We start from the raw sequence: 21652 nt of genomic DNA on the forward strand, positions 1-21652 counted from the left end.
TTAGGCCCCGTCCTGTACTCCGCCCCCGTTTCCCGAATTCTTGGAGTTTCGTGATGTTTCACCCTGCGCTCTCGAACTTGTGTTGTTGCGGTTGTCGTTGGGGTTGTTTTTGCGCCAGTGATTGTTGCTGTTGTTTCCGTTGTTATTGTGCCAACGGTTGTTGCTGGTGCTGGGTTGGTTGTTGCGCCATTGTTGTTCGTCACTTGAGCGTTTTGGGAAACCATTTCCACGATTTGCAGGAGCCGCAGGACGAGTTACTTCGTGGCGGTCAATGTTTGGCCGCGGGCGCTTTGGCTCGTTACGCCGCTGGTGGTCTGTTGCGCGGGGTCGTTCCCTGGGAGCGATGTTGGTTTTCTCTCCCGGATTTTGTCCCGGAATTTCTTGAGCTGCCAGGAATTCGGCGGCATCCGTGGTGGTACAGATTTTCTCTAATACCCACAACGACTGTATTCTTTCGGGGAAGTGACGCAGTAATTCATCCAGCAACACTTCCTCCGATAAAGGTGTTGTTAACATGTTCGCCATGTCGACGTAATAAGCAAAATGCGACAGCATCGTGCCCCTGGTTTCGTCATAGCGGCCTGTAGCGATTTGAAATCTGATGTCCCGTTGACGCTTGGCCGACCAGTAGGTCCGGAGAAAGTCCCGTCGAAAGTCCTCGTAACCACGCCACTTCTTCTGGAATATTCCCGTCCAATGTTTGGCATTGCCTTTCAAGCAATCCATGGCGACTCCCAAAAGACGCTGCGAGTCGAGCCCGAAAAAACGTCCATATTCTTCAATGGCTCGTAAGAATTTCACCGGATTTTGCCTTTTCAGGCCTTCGAAAGATGGTCGTTCAGGAGCTGGAAGTGGGCGATCCAGCAAGCTCCGGAGTACTCCGGAAATTGCGGCCACATTGTCTGTTGTGATTGGCATAGGTGGTGAGGCCATCACTGCTCCCGAAGTCGCTGATGTGGTCGAACTTCCCGGCTCTTGCACAAGAGGGCTCGCAAGAGGGGCTGGTTCCGGAGCTACCGGAATTTCCGGGTCGGGTTCTGGCGAAGTCGTCCCGTCGCTAGGTAGTGGAGTGACTTGCCAACCATCGACATCAGCGGCGGCGCTGGTACTTGGACGTACCTGAAGGATGGCTTGCGGTCTTTGAACCGCTGTCGACGTCGATGGCGCCGCGAAGTTTGGCACATTCCTTGGTTGTTGGGAGTTTAACCAACGAACGAACCACGTCGGCATTTCTTGCGGTGGGGCTCCGGCGTTTCCGGTGTTCCTGTTGTTTTCCATGTCGACAACCTTCAATCTCGGGTATCGAACGATCAAATAAATTGGAGTCCTAGAAATTTTAATAACACAGCAGTATCTTATTTACGGCAATTTTCCCCTCGGAAATGACACTTTATGACTTTGAATCCTGGTCACGGCACCAATAAAAATGTAGTGAGACCGTGATTGATGATGGTTGATCGATGTTTAAATGATTTACAACTTATTTTAATTGATTTATTTAATTAATCTTGAATTTTACTTTTGTTTTCTTTTTTTGAAATGGTTTGGCTCGTCTAGTTAATTGATACGCTACATGATCATTTCACTTACCTACGTTGTGTTGTTTTGATGTACGAAGTCACTCTTATAATGATATCGTAATTTGATCTTAATTCTTATCAGAAAGGGTTCCGGATTTATCCGTAACGCAAGTCCGGATTCAAAGTAGTGTCAAAACGCATGGGAGAAGAAATTTAAACCACAAGTTTCCTCCAAAGTTATTTATTACAAGAATAATGAATATTCCGTTGGATGGATTACAATAATCAATGGTTATGAAAGTTTGATCAAATTTGGCCAATTGTTATTTGTTTTTGTATAGTAATGTCGTCAAAACATATCTCAGAGTCGTAACCACAATTCGTTTGAAATTCCAAGTAAATAGTTTCGAAGTTGCTGAGTGATACGAAAAAGTTTTATTGATATGATATGACGTTAATATTTAACATGAATTAATTTAATTCGATAATGTCCAAATAAATTAACCTACGTTTCAGATGATATTGCTCGAACTCATAGGATCCAGGCAATTGACAACGCGTTTCTAAATTACTTGTACCAAAGGCGGATTATAACATGCTCGCGGAATCTTTGATACGTGCATCGCATTGAATTTTGCGCCCTAGTGCCGAAATTCCGTCTCCGGTAAAAGTCAGGTGATCAACACCTAGAATGAATTACGAATAAAACCCGGACATACAAGCTTTTACAAATCAATCTGAATAAATGTAGAAGTAATTTCTCTCTAAAGTTTTCCGTCCACGAGCTTTGACAAAGACTTGTGCAGAACTTTGCCATGTCGCGATATCAGTTTATTACAGATAATCACGGATGATTATGTCTGCTCGATCGTCCGTAGTAGCCTGCAAGTACGTGGAAGTACTTGCCGTTGGGACGGGAATTACAACGTCCATTCTAAGTACAACGGGCGGAAACTACGACCTGCCACCGCGTCTTAGACCTTGTTAAAGTTGGGGAAGAGCGTCCCCGGGGACTACGACTCTTCCCATGAAGATGGCCAACTCACGAGCCTGTAATTTCTGATCTGGACGCAAAAGAGAAACACTCTTTTGCTTTATCGCCTAACGCGTTGCGGAAGAGAAATCGTTCTACTCTAAACCTATCCTTAACTAGCAACAAATCCTTCTATTTCGTAATATTTTGGTGTATGCAACCTTAAATTATCTGTGTACAACAGTTTGAATAGCACCGTGGGTTTTGGATTTAGACTTTTGTTGTAGTTGAATATTTGTTTGATGCCGTTTCACTCAAATTTGTCGTAACAGATTTAGAAGTTAGAAGCAAAGAATATAAAGAACTTTTAATATTGTAATTTAAAGGTGGGATGGTTGAATTGAAAAATATGAAATTGTTTGTTGCGAGTTATTTTAAGTTGAAAATGATTTATTTAAAATTTATATAGCTGACGTAGTACGAAGCACAAGAATTTAAATAATTACTGGTCTTTTCGGCATTTCCGATGCTTAATAACTTGGTGGTTACGAGAGAATTTATGAAATGAATGATAATGATCACTATTTCGAAATGACTTAAATGATTTAATATTATAATATTAAATGAATAAAAAATTAATTAATCCTTTTGAGGGCCTACCTAGAAATTTTAATCCTCCTAACGCAGGGGGTTAGCTGCTTCCCAGGTGTTGTAGTTCGCAGCACTACCTAATCGAACGAACACTAAACTTGTCTCGTTTTTAACTTACTCACTAATCACTAACGCTATCACTTAATTCAAGAATTTAAATTAATTTAATTTAAAATTACGCTTAAATGCACTTAGTACAATTTAGACGCACTAAAAGGTAAACGAAGATGTTTTTAAATTTATAAAAATTTAAAGGGCAACACGACAATCGACTACCTCGAAAGACCGTCAAAAATCGAATCCTTCCTAAAGTCAAGGGCTCATCTTGCGTAAGCTACACTCACTCGCTTACCCCACTACCCTTGTTAAGTAGTTTCCACATATGCGAAATTTTGCAAATCTGACTCTTATGATGTCTTGGCATTTGATCAAACCTTGTTTAACTTTCTAAATATTATTATTAATTAACAGCTGGGGTGTTTTCCGATTAACAATTTCATTATAATTAAACATTAAATTTGGTAATCGTCGATCTGAACTGAATACAATACAAGAACGCTATGGAATTTCCCCAAATATCCTGAAAGAGAAATTAAACTCCAAAATTGGTTGTTGTCAGGTCTGAAGTTGTTTTTGGGAACACAATGAAATGAATTTTGTGTAACAACAAATTTTGTTTGTTTAAATAACACAGAAAATATAAGGAAGAACCCCGTGAGGAAACTGTAATTTTGGTCGTACTACCCGTTGTTAGATGTCGCCCCCAGTACTACACCGGTACTATTTTAACATTTCCGCGTTTTTCTCCAATTTCCTTAGGGATTTTCCTGTCTACTTTCCTCTTAGGATTATGTTAGTAACGGGCAGCAATCGTGTCATGCAATTTTTTTGCTTACAATAATTTAATTAAATAGAATGATTTATACATCCAGAATTTCGACGGCTGCCCCTTAAATATTAGGGTTAAATTTTACATCAAAATGTTCAGAAAAATTTCGCGTGTTTTTCTAAACTACTGGTTTCGTGATCTGATGTTGATTTAACAAAGAAAACGTTAATTTCGCTGCAATTTCTTATAAGGAATGCACATGTGTGCTTGTAATTTGATATTCTTTTAAAAAGCTCTGTTCTGTAACGAATTTGTCAACACCCCCTATTCAAGCGGCACTTGACCAACGTCGTTTTGGCTATACTAATCTAGTTAACAGACATGAATTTCAATCGACCAATTCGTTCTTGAAGTTTTGCAACAATTTGTTAACAATTACGCCGAATAAAATAAATTATTCAATTTTATTTGATGACTGGAGTACACTGCATAAAGACTCAACTTTTTGGTACGAAACGTTACGGGAATTTTTGAATAAGATGAAATTTTGATTCTTTCTCGAGTTGTTTACTGATCATCAACGTGCCTTAAATTGGCTCATAAATTCCTTTCTTTTTGAAACGTGACTAGTTAATTTCTAAACAAAATTTTGGATTTAATTTTAGGTTTATCAATAAATTTTGGCTATTTTAAACGAAAGTAAATTAATTATGCTTTTGTGAGAAAATCATTGGATTAGCTGGGCGACTGTGGTGCAGAGCCAGGCCGTCGCCAACCCCCATATCTTTGCATATCCACTTGTTAAAACACATGGCCTTTCGACCACCCAATTTGGCGATTTATAACGTTTTTAACAGTTCTTGGAAAGTTTCGTGGGAACGATAATTTTCTAAACATTTTAATGCTAACAAAGGAATAAATAAGTTAAATTAAAATTTGTTGCAACTTTTGAATTGAAGTTGAATTAATATTGTCAAAGAACTAAACGTTTAAACTGACTCCGAATATTTTGCGCTGGTTAATAAAATAAAATTTTAAATACCGCGATCATCACAGTACGTCTTAAATTAAAGTTGTATTTAAGTAAAAAACGTAAACGAACTTTAACGTTATTAATAATCGTATTTACTAACAGGTTTTTAAACGTATAATTAACGTTTAAAAAAATCTGAATTTGGTTCTTATGGCAATGTTTAACGTTAATGTAACCTTTTAATTGAACGTTATATTAATGTCCTGAAACGAAATATAAACAAATGTAACTAGTTAATTGTATAAAAAACAAAGAATTTATGGTAAATAACTACTACAGTAATAACTACTCTTGCATATATTTTTGACAATCATTATAAAATATGAAACTGATATAATAAATAAAAAAAAACAAAAAAGCACGTTCTAATTAATTCGATTTTTAGGATAATAGAAAAAAGTACAGTGCTGGTATTATACAAAACCACATTTAAAGTTTTGTTTAAAATATAAGATGTTTTTAAATATTTAATAATAATAACTGTTAGAAAAACAAGTTATTTAAAATACTAAATAGTATTTTAGATGTTGGATAAATAATTAAATAAAATTACACTCACACAAAAATGTTCCGTTTTAAGATAATGCTTCGTGATAAGTAAAAAAATAGTTTTTTTTAAAACTAACCAGCCCTGAAAAGGACTTAGCCGTTCTACAGCTGTCTGTAAGAATGATACTTTTTCATAAAGCATATTTTATAATAGAATATGTTTATCTGAATAAAAAACAATCTTTTTAAAACTTTGCTTTACAAAATCGTTTAAACAGTTACTAAATAAAAGTTAAACATTTTTCAACGATAACAGTAACGCTTTTGTAACCTAATTGACGTTATTTTTACGTTAGTGTGCTTTCTGGGCAAATACTTTTTTTTTGAAAAATTGTATTGAAAAATTACTTTTTGTGTTTTTATTTTGACAAAAAATTTTGACTTTTCTGTGCCTTACTGCCCTTTAAATTACAAATTACTAAGAACGATAATTTGGACAAAGATGAGTTTTTCTTACAAGAAAAAATAACAAAGCATTTTATACTCTACAAAACTCATATCATATAAAAATCAGCATTTGCTTTCAACGACGTACACACTTTATTTTTTCTTTATGTATTAAATTAAAATAAAAATTACTTTTTTCTTATATCATTCTAAATCAAGCGATGCTTAAACCTTGTTTTATGCAAAAAATCTCTAAAATAAATGTTATTGGCCTCAAAATATTATTAATTGAAAATAAAAAAAATTCAGGTGAACGTTATTTTAATGTTAGTAATAATTTTGTTAAGAATTTTTTACTCAAAATAGGTATCATTGCTTTAGCAAAATAACACTAGATGAACATAAAAGTTAATATTTTTATGTTTTTGATTGTGATTTCTGATTTAAAACTGAAAAAAACATGAAATTAGATCGGCTTTAAATTTTACACTTATCAAATTAGTATCAAAAAGATATCATCTGGCAGTCTTGAAATTAATTTTGCTAGCTGGCCAAAAATAATAAGACTTTTGATGCGTTGAGATAAAATTAATCTGAACCAAATTTGTTGTGTATAATTTGTTTATTTATTTGAAAGCATCCGGCTTTAGATCATCTCTGACTAAAATAACCGGAAAACTTTCCACTTTTGGTTTTAGTCCAATTAATTTTTTCCTATCGTTGGTTTGTTTACCCGAGACATTCTTGGAAAAATCGTTTAAATAAAACATTCGAGTATTAAAGTCAAACATTCTACCCCTGGTTGTCCCAGACCCTTATCAGAGCAAATACACACCCACGGCATTCTTGAACCCTCAAGTAATAATTTGTCAACAGCAGACAGGTATAAATCAAACAGCGATGACCGGCAAAAAAGCAAAATAGGGGTAACTAAAATAATTTCACCCCTTGTTTAATGCCCGACTTTTCCTGAAGCCTTTATTGATCAAAAGCCGACCCACCTGTTACCGTAACGACGTAATTGATCAGTCTTTTATGCTGAGGTATCGGTTTCCGCTTTGTTTACTCGCATAGGAAAAATTTTAAATGTTTGCACAACAGAACCGATTTCCAATCTGAAAAACTCGTTTCGAAGAACAACCCTCGTAGGTTCACCCCAAAATTGCGGTGTCGATTCCCCTCGGACAGGGCCAGTCGACATCAATTACTATATTCCCACCCCCTGAGGATAACATACCTAAGAATTTGCAGGATTTGATAAACATGTACAGGGTCAATTTTCAATCGTAATGGGGTGAGGTGCGGTGACGTCATCGGGCGAAAAACAAGGGGTAATGAGATAATGAAGTGTTGGAAAAGAGGAAAATGATAAATTTGAGGAGAGCACGCAAGAGGTAATGAGGATGTCGACACGTCAGCAGTTGAGCAAGAGACTGGAGGCAAGAAGTGAAAAAAATGTTTACTGCACGCACTTTATCGAGTTTCGTAGATAGTTATTTAGTGGCTATTATTTTATTATGTTGGTGATCAACAAAGCTGAGTGGCAGTAATTTAATTTCAAGCATACCATTTTCTAATTATGGTTACAATAAAATAAAAATAAAAAAGTCAAAAAGAGTTTATTTTTGATTTCTTCCCTTGTTGCTATCGCATTTTGAACCCGTTCCATTACAACTTTCTCTGCTGAGAACAGCCTTCTCTTCAGTCAATTTCACCATATTCGAACTTAAAATCGATGTCACTTTTATTGACTTGCATCTGGAAAATTGACACAGTCCTCTCTAAAAACGTCTGTTTCAAAAACTCGCACTTCATTTCCGTATCTTCAGCTTGAGTTTTTTTGGTTTTCAAGCTCTTAGTGCATTGTCTTTTTATTCCAAATCTAATGTTTCAATTTATAAGGATTTTTTTTCCAGTTATATAGTTTTTTCAGTTTGTTCAGTTCTTCAGAATTTCAGTTTCAATATTTGTTATTTTTTGTGTTTTTAGTTTCTTAGCGTTAAAGTTCTTTAGTTAGTGTTATTTTTGAAAATATTATACATACTCTATATTAAATTATTTTTTTAAACAATCATTTTATCAGTCTTATGATTTTGGAATACAAAAGTAATAATTTATGTTAAAGTTAGATTTAAAATTTGTTATGTGAAAGCCCTACTTTTCTAGGATTCTTAGTTATTGTGTAACAAAACTAATAAACTAATAAATTTTTGTCAAAGAAACACAATTTTTTCAAAAACTTAGCAGAATCGACCATTTTATTCACTTCTAAAGCGAAATCCCGTTATGTGAGAAAGACCGACCCTACAACCAGTTTGCTAGTGTTTTATTTGTTCTTGAAGTGAGTAATTTGACCAATAAAAATATAAAAATCACCCCCTACTTGTTTATCTGGTGCACAAAAAACTGCAAGACGAGTGAAGCGTTTGTTATTGGCTATGGGAGGGCTATTGCACTCCCAACTGTAAAACGGACTAATCATAAAGCGATTACAACTGTGCAAAAAATTTTGTTTGATTATTTTGTAAATGTCGGCTCAACCATCTGGAATTTCGCTGTTTTCTAAGAAAAATTCTAATTTTCTATCACACTTGGGTTTAAAATTAGTGACTAAATTAAGAACTACTTAAGCTGTTTTTGTTAAAGAAGATTGATTCTCGCAATTAGTTCGTATTCAAAGTCAAACATTTCGTACGTTTTTCAGCCCAAACTCAATTGTTTCGCAATATTTCCTTACAAATTTAAAAAATGTACCAAAGTAGGTCAAAAATCTTTATCTTTCTAGTTATAAACTTGGGCATTTTAAACTTATGACCTTATGAGTCTTGTTTTTACATAGACAGTTTATTGATGTTTTGGAAGTAAGAACGAAAAATAAACTTCAACTTTAACTTTTTCAAAATATTTAACTTTTAACATACTTCTTATTTTTTACGTTCTTAGGCTTCCTTTAATCTCATTAGTTTCTTATAGTGTATCATCAATTCATCACAGACTTTATTCTCAGATTTTCAGATTTTTAGTCTCTTATTTTCCCATAATGATTATTTAATATTTCATGTTTAATATTTCATTTTTCATAATGATTGTTTTGTCGTTGCTTTATTTATAATTTTAGTTTTCCACTTTCTTAATGTTTTTACTTTGCAGTTCTATAGTTATTTAATTTACTAGTCTTTCATTAGTTACTTAGATCTAAAGAATATTAATTTTATTGTTTTTTTTTTAATTTTTTTGTATACCTGTTTTTTTAGGTTTTCAGTCTGTTAGTGTATTGAATTTATTCAGAATCTTATAATTCAATTTATTAGTGTTTCTCTTTTTCCGCAGATTGACAAGCCCTTGCAAATGCACAACAATATTTTAATCAAGCCACTTTAAAAAATGACTTACTTTCTCACTCTGAAATTTTAGTAAATAGCATAACAAAATTCAAAACTGTAGACCTGTCATTTGCTAAAGCAATTAAACTCTTGAATAAAGTGTTTTTTGTAAAAAGCATTCCAAGAGTTGGGAAAAAATTCGTTAGTGATAAACATTTTAACAAAACGTACATACCTCATGATTATTTATTTTTGTAATGGAATTTATTTTAATAAAAATTATGTTTTTATTTTTTCTATAGTAGGAATTTCTATCTTAAATTAATATATTTTATTCTTTGACACTGTCAAAATTTACGGTTTTTCTCCTGTGTAAGGAAGTTTTGACAACTGTTTGGCATTTCTCAGTACGAAACGTCAGATTATTTTTAACAAATTTAAAGCAATTTTAAGCCTTGCTGAGTCTATTTCGAAGAATAAAATGTTGTATTCAACTCGTTTTTGTGTAAATCGGTTCATTTATTTCGCCTCGTGGATGATAAACCACTCGTTTTCACTCGTGATTTAAAAATCCACTCGTGAAATAAAGCGTCCGATTTACACTCAAACTCATTAAATAAATAACTATTAATACTTTATTTCTGTTTTTGTACAAAGTTTTTGAAAAAATGTGTTTTCGTCAAAAAAAATGCAACAAAATTTAGGGTGTTCTTTAAAAAAACATAACTTTAGTAGTTTTTAGTATTGGGACATCCTATACATAAATCTCAGTAGTTTTAAAATATGCAGCAGAAACACAGCTATAATATAAAAAATAACAAAATAATAAACAAGTTCTGGAGCTTTTTCGGATCGTTGGGAAAGCCTGTATTTGAAAATCAATTTTGTGTTGAAAAATATAAGAAACATAAAACTAATTTCATTAAAATATCTTCAAATCCATTCAATTGTTTGCTATTAGGACCAAATTATTGTAGGTAAATAAAAAAAGAGTGTATTTTTTTACCTTTAAGATGAACACGAAATAATAATTATTCTAAAACTGTTATTATTACGAGTATACTCGTACATGTCTACGTTTATAGTTAATTACCTAAATCTTTAAGTTTGTAACATACGATGTTACTCAAAAATTTCGTTTTCACACACTTCACATTGGTACAACTTTTTTAAAAAACATTTTCACTTACAAACGGTTTTAGGTAGATTTATATCCAAAATGTAGGATAGATAGGGACAGTAAAAAAATATTTTTAATTTTAATATTTTTAATAAATTTTTGTCCATAAGTGAACTAGATAGAGACAGTAATTTTAGAATAAACTGCTAATCTCTAAGAAAAAAAGATCTTTAAGAAATTGTAGTTCAGAAGTCAGAAAGTGTATAGAAAAAAATTGATTTTGGACAATTACTTGTTTAAAAACTCCCAGTCACAATAAAATGGCTTTAGGCTGCTTAAAACACATCTGGCTTCAAAATGTCAAAATTCGTTTTTTGGAAACCTAAAATCGCTCCATTCTATAGAAGAAAACAACAATATAAATTGTTTTTGATTTTTTTGTTAAAAAACGCACTAAGCTGTGTGCTAAAAAGTTGTAATTTGTTATTTTGGCCGCAAAAACGAATTACCGCTTCTCTGTTGCGATTTTTGGCGATTTTTACCAAAAATGCGTCTCAAAACCAAGTGTTTTTTGAAAATGTTTTTGACTAGAATAATGTGATCAAAGCACTTCTGACGCAATTTTTGCCTTTTTAGAACAAAGAATCGCCTCAGAATCAAACAATTTGAACAAAACTGGGTGACAATAAGCACAAAATCTCTTCCATTTTCAAACTGTTAACAATGAAGTGATAAACATCCCAGTTTTTTCTTCGATTTTTTTTCCAAGAATTTGGCAAATATTGAAGATATCTTTCGTTTTGAAGAAGAGCTTTGTCAGGCTTTGACAAATTACAAAAATGAACGAAGATCTGTAAACTCTTTCAAAGGCATTTAGCTAAAATTTTGGTGTTTTTTTACAAGAATTTCCCACATTCCCACCCCTAGCAACGCCTAAAATCGACAAATCACCAAACGTCAATAATGTCGACTTTACCAATCCTTCAACCCCGTCTTATTTTAGGCTTACGAACCGATGTTAAAGGCAATGCCCAATTCATCACAGACGAAGAAATAATTTACCCCGTGGGGGCGGTTTTAACCATCCACAACCTCAACCAAAAACGCCAAAAATACATCAAACTTGCAGACAAGGGTAAAAATGTGACTGAAGTGGTGGTCAGTCCCAACAAGTAAGTCCCTGATTACCACTTCTTCTACCAATGAATTTTTCCTCAAAGAAAACTAGTCGCCGTGGCTGAAACAGGAGAAAAACCCTTCATAACCCTGTGGTGCCCCTTAACTTACAAAAAGAAACGCCAAATTAACCTTCCAACTGATAAGGAAATTTCAGCTGAGAAATTCACAGCAGTTGCGTTTACTTTTGACTCGAAATACATTGTTTGTGTGAGTGGGGAACCTGACTGGACCTTGTACTACTTCAGGTGCGATAAGGGCAAACTTGAGAGTAGTGCTAGGGCTAATAATATTAGCAATACGGGGTATGTGAGGCAGGTATGGCCCGATTTTTGCCCAATTTTTGGTACTAAGGGAAATGTTAATTCCAGATCGCTTGCAATCCCAACGATGCTAATCTTTTAGCCCTGGTTGGTGATGGGCTAATCCGAATTTTGGCTTGTACTGACTACACCTGGAGGCAGTATGGGTACAGCAAAGGCGATCAGTGGAACTTTAGCTCAGCCGTTTGGTTAACACAGGACCGGCTTTTGGTGGGTACTCTCGATGGGCGCCTTTTGGTTATTGAAAGTGGCGAGTTGAAATTTGTTTTTTCGGCCGCTGATTTAGCAGTGATGGACTTGAAACCAAAAGACGAGTGAGTCAGTTTTGGCGCTTTTTCGTATCTTGAGAATGAAACCAATGACACCCTAATCGTATTTAAAAATATTTTCTTCTAATTCAAAGTTCCAATGTTATCCAGGTCTAAGGTTTGATTAAAATCCCAAAATATTTATTGTCAATTGTCTTGAACTCCTAAAAAAATAAAAAGGATTTCAGAAAGCGAAATTAAGCAGAATTTTACGAATGCAAATTAAAAGTCGTCATTTATTTTGCACTGACAAGAGTCAAGTTAGTAATCATTAAAGACCAGATTTTAACAAAGTTATTTAAAACCCTTATTTAGTTTTCAAAAACAGAAATTATAGGTATTAAAATCTGGTTATTTAAGATACTTTTTTTATTGATTTTTCCTACTGGAAAAATATTATTTTTTCCCAGAAAAAATAAAATCAATTTTTATTGCAATAAATTCTATTACAAAAACAAATAAACAACACGAACTACGTAAAATGCAAAATTTGTTCGTTTTTTCGTAAGAATTCATCTCGACCTATCAATATATTTTTTTTCAATTAGGTAAATTTATTTTCTTTTTGTTTTTGTTTTTTGTTTCCTATTTGGGGTTTAATACTTTAAGTAAAAAAAACACGTTTTCTCTCAGATTTGTTTATATTTTTATTTTTGAAAAAGTTATTTGTTATTATAAATTTATAAAAATTTACTTATACAAATAATTATAATAATAATTATTATTATAATAATTTATAAATCTATTTTTTCAAAAAATAAAAATATATACAAATCTTGGAGAAACTTGTTTTCGTTAAATAAACTTTTATTTTTAGTAGATTTTTATTTTCAGAATTTTTTGTATAGTTTGTCACTAACTAATTTTTCCACAACATTTGGAGAGCTTTTTACACAAATATACACTTTATTCATGAGTTTAATTGCTTCAATAGTGGCTAGAGATATTGTTTCTAATTTTCTTATATACTATTTACTGAAATTTCAGAGTGAGAAAGTAAGTCAAGTGGCTTGACTCAAATAATGCTGTGCTTTTGCTAAAGCTCGTAAATCTTCAGAAGAATAAAAATCTAATACACAAAGAAACAGAAAGCTAAACAAATTAAATATAGGTGTACAAAAAAACAAAAATAGTTGTAAGATTAAGATTAATATATCAAAGTGACTGAAATGTTATAAATTAAAAACTATAAAAAAACTATTAAAAAACTGAAATTATAAGATGGTAAAAAACGGAAAACTAAAAAATGTAGGAAATGAATACAAAATATAAGGTATTAAGAAACTAAAAACCTGAAATACTGAGAATAAACTTAAAAACTGCACACAGTTTTCAATCACAATTGAAACACTAAGAAACAATGAGACTGAAAGACTGGAAGTCTGAGAACACATAAAATAAGAAGTTTTTTAAAAACTGAATAACTTAAAAAAGTTAAATAAAGGACCCAATTTATTGTCTTTGTTTGTCAAAAATCATTAATTGTCTAAATAAAAATTACAAATAACAAATATGAAATGTTCAAGCTAATAACTAAAAAGATTGATTTTTTTATGAAAAATTTGCAAAATGTGATTTTTTTATTTTTATTGGTCAGTTACTCTTTTCTGAGACAAATGAGACACCAGTGAACCGGTTTTAAGGCTGATCTTTTTCACAGAACGTGATCTGAATAAAATGATCGATTCTGCTTAGTTTTTAAAATAATGTAATTTTTTTGACAAAAACGCACTTTTTTTTAAATTACACGAAAACTAGGAATACTAGAAAAGTAAGACTTTCACACAATTAATTTAAATCAACACTGTCGTGTTAGAACAATTATTAATTACAATTATTATAACAATAATTTAAAATAAATAAATTCTTAAAAATTGTTAATAATTGGCGAACACTGCAATTTTGACACTTCTATGTAATTTTTTTTCCAAAATTAAGACCTATACAAAAATAATTTAAAATAAAAAATAATTTAATATAGATTTAAAGTCGGTTTACAGAACATTTTAATTGCAATTATATTTTAACTTCGCTTTCTGTAAACCGGCCTTAGGGTCAGGTCAAAATGTGTAATTAACTGATCACGTGACCAAAGTGAACAAATTTGATTGGTCCATTTTTGCGTTGTAAACTTTTAACAACGAATTAAATTTCAACAAATCTTTTTATAAACCGGCTCTTAGAGTATGTATATTTTCAAAAACTAAAAGTTAAAAAATTGACAAATAAACTTTAAAGCTGAGAAACTAAAAACACAAAAAACTAAACATTATTGAGACTGAAATTTTGAAAAACTAAGTGACTGGAAAGCTAGAAAAACTTTAAAACTAAAAAAAGGAAATACTAATAAAGTAAAATATTAACTAGACTCTAAAAAACCAATACATTAAGAGAGTGAAAAAGCAAAAAAACTTAAAAACTGGAATTCAAAAAACTAAAGAAAAATAGAAAAATTTGTAGATTTAAGTGCCTGAAAGAGTAATAATTAACAAATTATAAATCTGAAAAGTAAGAACATTAATAAGATAAGATCGTAAATTCACAAAAAACTGAAAAATTGAGGAAATGAATAATATGAAATAATATGGAAAAATTAAGAAACTAAAAAGGTGAAAAATTGGAAGCTAGAGAAACAAAAAATATTTAGATGTAAAATAACCATTAATTTAAATTAAATTAATTTAAAGAATCAACTAAATACACCTACTAAAAAAAATTGAAAAAAATATCTTATTTTAAATTATTAAAGTTAAACACAACTGTGGAATGTTTAAAACTTCTTTAAGCTACAACAATTTATTCAGGAATTTTGGAAAAATAAAAAGGATGTCAAATATTTCCAGTTTTTAATGAAAAGCCCTTAAAAATTGCGTGTTAGGAAAGTTTCCTAAAATCCAGTCTCTAGGAATTTACAATAAATATTTAGTAATTATTAACAAACTTTAGAAGAAGCAACGTTAGAAGTTTGTATTTCTAGAAATGTTAATTTTTTGCAATTAGGGTGACATTGATATTGTCCTTGATTAAGTCTCTACCTTGTGACTGTCTTTATTTTCTCTTAAATGCTAACACAGAAGTCGCAAACCAAAGTGAGTCAAAATTTAGGCCCATCTTTTTCGTGGAATCAAACCTTAACTAAAATCATAATTTAGGTTGCAACAATCGTCTCAAACCAGCCTCAAAGTTTTGAGTGACGACGAAATTGACCCGAATGAGGATTACAGCATCCGCTCCCTAATCCAGTTTCCGCGCGGTTTTGCCTTTGGTTACCTAACCGGAACCGTGCACTTGTACGAAATGGAAACCCCTCACAAATTCATCAAACGCAACATCTTCAAAATCCCCGACCACACAATAACCCGCGAGTACGAGGAAGAAACCGAGCAGAAAATGACCACAGTCAACTGCGTCTCCATCAACCCATCGCAGGGCAAGCTCATGGTCACTTGCAGGGAGAGCCAGATCTACAACGCGACTCTCTGGATGCAAGACTCCGCAATCACCACCGCAGTCGAGTCAATGTTCACCGAATATGGGCCAGCCCTCCATAACGGACCCATCGGGAGCATGGCGGTGTGCAACTGGAAGCCCATCCTGCTCACGGCTGGTCGCAACGACCGTACTTTGAAAATCTGGAACTACGAGACGGAGGAACTGGAGCTGATGCAGCAGTTCCAGGACGATTTGTACGGAGTTGCCTTGCACCCGAGTGGCCTTTATGCCATTGTTGGCTTCTCGGACAAGTTGCGGTTTCTGACTGTGATGATCGAAGAGTTTGAAATGACGCGAGAGTTTAACATCCGCGTTTGCAAGATGTGTGTCTTCAGCAGGCTGGGGTACTTGTTTGCTGCTGCGAACGGGAACGTTATTCAAGTTTACTCGAGTATTACTTTCGAAATGTTGTATAACTTGAAGGGGCACAATGGGCGCATTTTTGGCATGTCTTGGACGGCCGATGACCGGAAGATGGCGTCGTGTGGGAGCGAGGGGGCTGTGTATGAGTGGGTGGTGCAGGAGTCGAAACGGTTGTCGGAAACTATAATGAAGCAGTGCGAGTTTAAAGGAGTTGCGATTACGACGGATGGGAGGTCGATTTTTGTCGTGGCAAATGACGGGCATATCAGGGAATTGATGAATTCGAACGTCCATAGAGATGTTTTGGTCACAACGGCCGGTTTGGACTCGATGGTTATGTCGAAAATCGACCAAATGCTGTTCGTGGCTGGAAATGGGGGGACTGTTTACAATATTAAGTTGCCACTGTTGGAAAAAGCCGAGTATCACGAGTATAGCATTCATGCCGATGTTGTCACACAAGTGAGTCGATAATTTTTGCTAATGATTTGCATTTGGTTTGTTTTTTTTGGTAGATGTTAGTGTCTTTCGACGACAAGTACCTTTTCACCGGTTCAGATGAGGGCACAATTTGCTTTTGGAAGTTGTTAAATACCGAAGGGAAAGCTATCAAAATGGATAAGGATTTTCAACCGTCGAAGGATATCCTCATTTCTCGCCAAATCCTTGAGGAACGAATTGCACAAACTAAGAATCTTCAAATGAGGTTGAAGGAACTAGAGTCGGAATATGCCTATCAGTTAAGGCAAAATGACGTCGTCAATAGTTTGAGGATGAAGGAGATACATTCTGGTTACTGTCAAGCAATCGAGGAACTGAAGGAAAAAAACGAAGTAAAAATTTGTTTTTATAATTCACACTAAAATCCTTTAAACAAAAAGAGTGAAGTACGAATTTCAAACTCGTTTTCCTTCGTATCAAAAAGATTAAACTTCTGAAAGTGGAAACAAAGAACCAAGTTAGTGATTTAAATTGATTAGTTTATGCAAAATCTCAACTTGTTAACCAAATTCAAATTCTGCATAAAACTAGAAACAGGTACTACTTAGTCTTCTTTTGAACAGGCAAATGTTAATAAAAATACTCACTATATAGACAAAAAAAAATTATAAGTAATTTTCTTGATTTCTTCCTAATAAAAATTACACAGGTTTTTTATTTGTAGGAAAAAATGTAAAACCTTGGTGATCTTTATAATTCACTAATTTAAACTAATGTGGCGTGTTTTTAAATTTCTAATTACCTACTTTTCTTGCTTTATTACAAGAGCTTGAAAAGTCTTCCAATAAAGAACGAATAATTTTATTTGTACGTAGGATCTCCAGCTATGTTGCGGAAACAATTACTTTCAGGAAAAGAGTTTCCAGTCAATTAAAATCAATTTTATTTTAAACTAATAATTTTAATTCAAGAAGCAAATTAATTAAAAGTACAAGATAAAAATAATTCAAATGACAAATAGATAATATCATGTTGGTTGTACGTAACTTTTAACATAATATTTAGGTATAAGAGGTATATTAGGTATAAGATGTAAAACCTTGTTAGACATTATACGAGTAGAGTTCAAATATAAACCGGAATTTGTTTGTAATTTTTTATTGAATAAAAATTAAACAAATTTTGGTAGTTCCATAATATTTTCTATTTTCTTTACAGAAGTTATTTGGCCGAATGTGTAAGCCAGTTAAGCGCATAATTTTGAAGCTCATTATTACTGTGGAATTTAATGTTCTTCAGTATCTCTTTAGATGGTTCAAAAAATTAGAAAGGCTATAAAGGGAATAAGGAAGAGTTTTTCAGTGCAATTTTTCTTGCTACAGAATCATAGTTCTAGATAAAAAGTTCGTATTTTTGATTGAAAGTAGGGCCTAGTGTTTTAGACATAAAAAAAAATAAATAAAAAATTAAAATAAACAAATTAAAAATAAAAAACACTAATTTAAATGTTTGTCTTTCAAAAAATTCGTGTATATAACTCCCTGAGTCTTCCAAAACACAGAAGCGATGATTTTTACATCTACAACCACCTACAACCACATCAATTTATATCAGCTTTGGTAAAATAGGGCGTAGTAATTTTTATTGGATAAGATTTTTTTGTATTCTGAAGTAAAATGACGAATTTAGGTTTCATCATACGTAGTATTGGATTGAAAATGTTTTATTCAATCTTTAAATCGATGGAGAAACTCGGTAGATCCTCTTGTACATAAGTGAGTCAAAAAAACCTCTATAAAAAATATTATGAAATTTCCAAAGAGATGGCTTATGTGCTCAGAGGTAGAGAGAGAGTACAGGGAAAAGTAATTTAAAGTATTTTGTTAAAATATCGTTTTAGTCAAAAGTTATAGTTTATATTTAAACTCTCTAGATAATACAGTAATTCAAGCTAATGAGGTGGGTTTTTTTAACTTTTAGTTACCTACCTTTCTTGTTTTATTACAATAGAGCTTGAGCAGTCTTCCAATATAAAACGAATAAATTTATTTGTACGTAGGATCTTCGGATATTTTGCGAAATCGATTACTTTGTGGAAAAGGGTTTGCAGACAAGCCAATGATATCAATTAAATTTGAAACTAACAATTTTATTTCAAAGCAAATTAAATTAAATTACAATGTTAGAAGTAATTCAAATTACAAATAGATGATAAATGTAGTACGTGTTTTTTAATATATTATTTGAAAGAGGATTTGAATTAAATGAGGTATCTATAATACAAAAGATAATGAATGTAATACTAAACAAAATTGTCTATTACACAAATTGATGATGAAATTAATAATATTTTTTACAATGCTTGAATAAATCTTAGTGTAGATTTAGTCAAATTGCAGTTTTTTACTTTAAACAACCATTACCTTCGTTTATTTTTTTGTGATATCAATTGTGACCCTAAGAAATACCAATATTAGATTTCCTGGATGGAAGGGGTCACAATTTCAGTATCTCCGAGAAGTAAACTGCAGCTCAAATAACCACCAGATTTCCTCAAGATTTTCTGTGATGTTTTTATAATCTCCTCTGATTTTTCTTGATCTTCTAAATTTTCCCTGATTTTCCCTTATATTCTAAATTGATTCCTATGATTTTTTTCAGTTGTATAGACCGATTTCCACTACGATTTACTCATCGGTCATATCTTAAAAATAGAACGAAATGGTTAAAAAAGACAAAAACCATTAATAATTGATTTGAACAATTACACACTGGAAGTGGCTCAATTATCCAATTTAGATACGTTTTACCTACTACATGTTAATTTTTTCACGGCTTAATTTCATAAAATATACAGTGTGATTCTTAAATAGACCGACAAAACTCTACCCATGGTAGTGTCAACTGAGTACATGCTGGGAAAAATATTAAAAAATTAAAAGATCAACCGTACGCCACTGATGTGTTCGTATGTAATATTAGTAATGGAAAGCTTGATAATCATTTGATGACAATGTACTTGATTAATGCAACAATGATCACTGTGTATTACCAATATTTATGATGAAAACGAGCATATTTTTTCCAATTCAACTAAGTTAATCTCATAAGCGCCGTAAGTGGCACGAATTAAGGGGTTTCTACCGTAGATATAGTACAGATTGTCTCTACTTATCGTTGGATGTGGTAAAACTTTGTCGGTTTATTTAAGAATCACCCTGTATGTTCATCTCAGTTCTTTGAGTTTTATTTCGATTTAAAACAATTAATCGATAACTGATTTCATTCATTGTAAGCTAACAACCAAAAAACAAAATTGTCCAAATTTAAGAAGAACTGTAAATATTCGTTTTTTTCCCAATTTTGAACGTCTCCATGAACTATCCAGAACCAGTTGCGTTATTTGGTGAAATTAACGATAATTACTGTAATTTTTTTTGTTCCAAGTGAAAGTTTTTGGAAGTTTTCTTTAATATAATCAAATTTTATCAATAATATAGATATAATTTTTTTGTGGCTTTGCTCCTTTTTCAAAGATTGATACATATTTTTAATTTCCGTGTATTTTCTATTTTCTAAATAATCTTCCGTACTTTTGTTACTTTTTATCCCTTTCAGCAACTCGAAAATGACCACGTGCAAGAAATCCACAACATCAATCTAGACATCAAGCAAATGAAATTGGACCATGAGGAGTTCGTGCGCGAATTGGAGGCCAACTACAACGAAAAATTAATTTTCGAATACGAGAAATACCTCCGACTGGAGGAAAAAATGGAAAAGATGAGACGCTACTACGAGAAAGAGTTAGACGACTTGAGAAAAGCGAAACAAGACTCGGAGGAGATAATAACGAATGGGTTCCTCGAAAAATTGGAGGAGAAACAGATGCAGTTTGAGGAGGTGATTTCACAGACTCATTACCAAATTTTAACGCATTTTTCAGTTGGTTGAACAAACCGCTCGCAAAACCAAAGCCCACGAAGTGATCAAACAACAAATTGAAGATGACGCCGATCGAGAGATTTACGAATTGAAGGCGGCCCATGCCAAAGAACTCAAAGAAGAGCAAGAGTTGAACGTGAAGATTCGAGGCGAAACGGCGATCGTGAAGAAAAAACTGATTTCATCGCAGAAGGAAATCGACGAATTGAAAAGCAAAGTGCACACTTTGGACCACGACCATGCCAAGTTGAAGAAAACAATCATCAATCTTGAGAAAGATATCGTCGATTTGAAGAAGGAGATCTCGGAACGCGACGCCACGATTCAAGACAAAGAAAAACGCATCTTTGATTTGAAGCGGAAGAACCAAGAGTTGGAGAAGTTTAAGTTCATCCTTGACTTCAAGATCAAAGAACTGAAATCGCAAATCGAGCCCAGGGAGCAAATGATTCAAGAACAAACCGAGCAAATCAATGCCATGGTTAAAGAACTCGAGAATTTGCAACGAGTTATTTTGAGTCTTGATTTACAACTGCACGAATTGAGGGAAAAACTTTACGCTTCGGATAACGAAGTGAAGAAGCAAATTGCGAAGAACGCAGCGATGAACCGAGCATTGAAGAAGATCAAGACTGATATTTTCCTAGCGAGTGGTCAGATTCAGAATGTCCCACTTCTGATTAAAACTGTGAAGGAAATGTACCACAAGTTCAACATCGACGAAGATTTCGAACTGACCCAAGCTGAAGACACGGAAGTGAAGAGCGAGTTTCTGAGACAGAGGGAGTTTTTGGAGAGGACGGTGACAAGTCTTCAGATGCAAGTTAATAAGAGTACTTCGACTTTGAGTTCGGATAAGGTGAAGTTGACTGAGGAGAACGCCGTTTTGTTGGTCGAGACCAACATGTTGCGGAAGCAACTCAAAGACGAGCAGAGGAGGAAGGATAAGTTGCAGTCGATTCTCGGGGTGAACCAGAAGTATTTGCCGCCGAAAGTCGCAATGGAACGGGTGCAAAATGCGACAGCAACAAGGGAGGAAATTAAGAAGGAGTACCGGAAAACGATCGAGTACAATGAGAAGAGTATGCAAGCTTTGAGGGAAGAGAACGACAGACTCTTGAATAAAATTCTAGTCGAGGCGAGTAACACGACGGAAATGTCGCCAACAGCTGGTGAATTGTCAATACAGGAGGATAATAAAAATGATTAATAAAACAAA

At 33.2% G+C, this 21652-nt stretch overlaps 2 protein-coding genes across 2 annotated transcripts; one reads left to right on the forward strand and one right to left on the reverse strand.

Moving 5' to 3' along the window:
* Positions 1-1278, reverse strand: LOC135266521 (uncharacterized). The gene has a single exon (XM_064357475.1). The coding sequence runs from the start codon at positions 1276-1278 to the stop codon at positions 1-3; it is 1278 nt and encodes a 425-aa protein (XP_064213545.1).
* A 10029-nt stretch (positions 1279-11307) lies between these two features.
* On the forward strand, positions 11308-21652 carry tous (testes of unusual size). The gene is made up of 7 exons (XM_064357525.1): positions 11308-11557; positions 11606-11879; positions 11933-12198; positions 15345-16509; positions 16563-16880; positions 20107-20391; positions 20435-21652. Exons 1-7 carry the CDS (start codon positions 11349-11351, stop codon positions 21641-21643), a joined length of 3726 nt encoding a protein of 1241 aa, XP_064213595.1. The 5' UTR covers positions 11308-11348; the 3' UTR covers positions 21644-21652.

The sequence above is a fragment of the Tribolium castaneum genome, chromosome 6, assembly GCF_031307605.1.
Source record: "Tribolium castaneum strain GA2 chromosome 6, icTriCast1.1, whole genome shotgun sequence".
Classification (NCBI taxonomy): Eukaryota; Metazoa; Arthropoda; class Insecta; order Coleoptera; family Tenebrionidae; genus Tribolium; species Tribolium castaneum.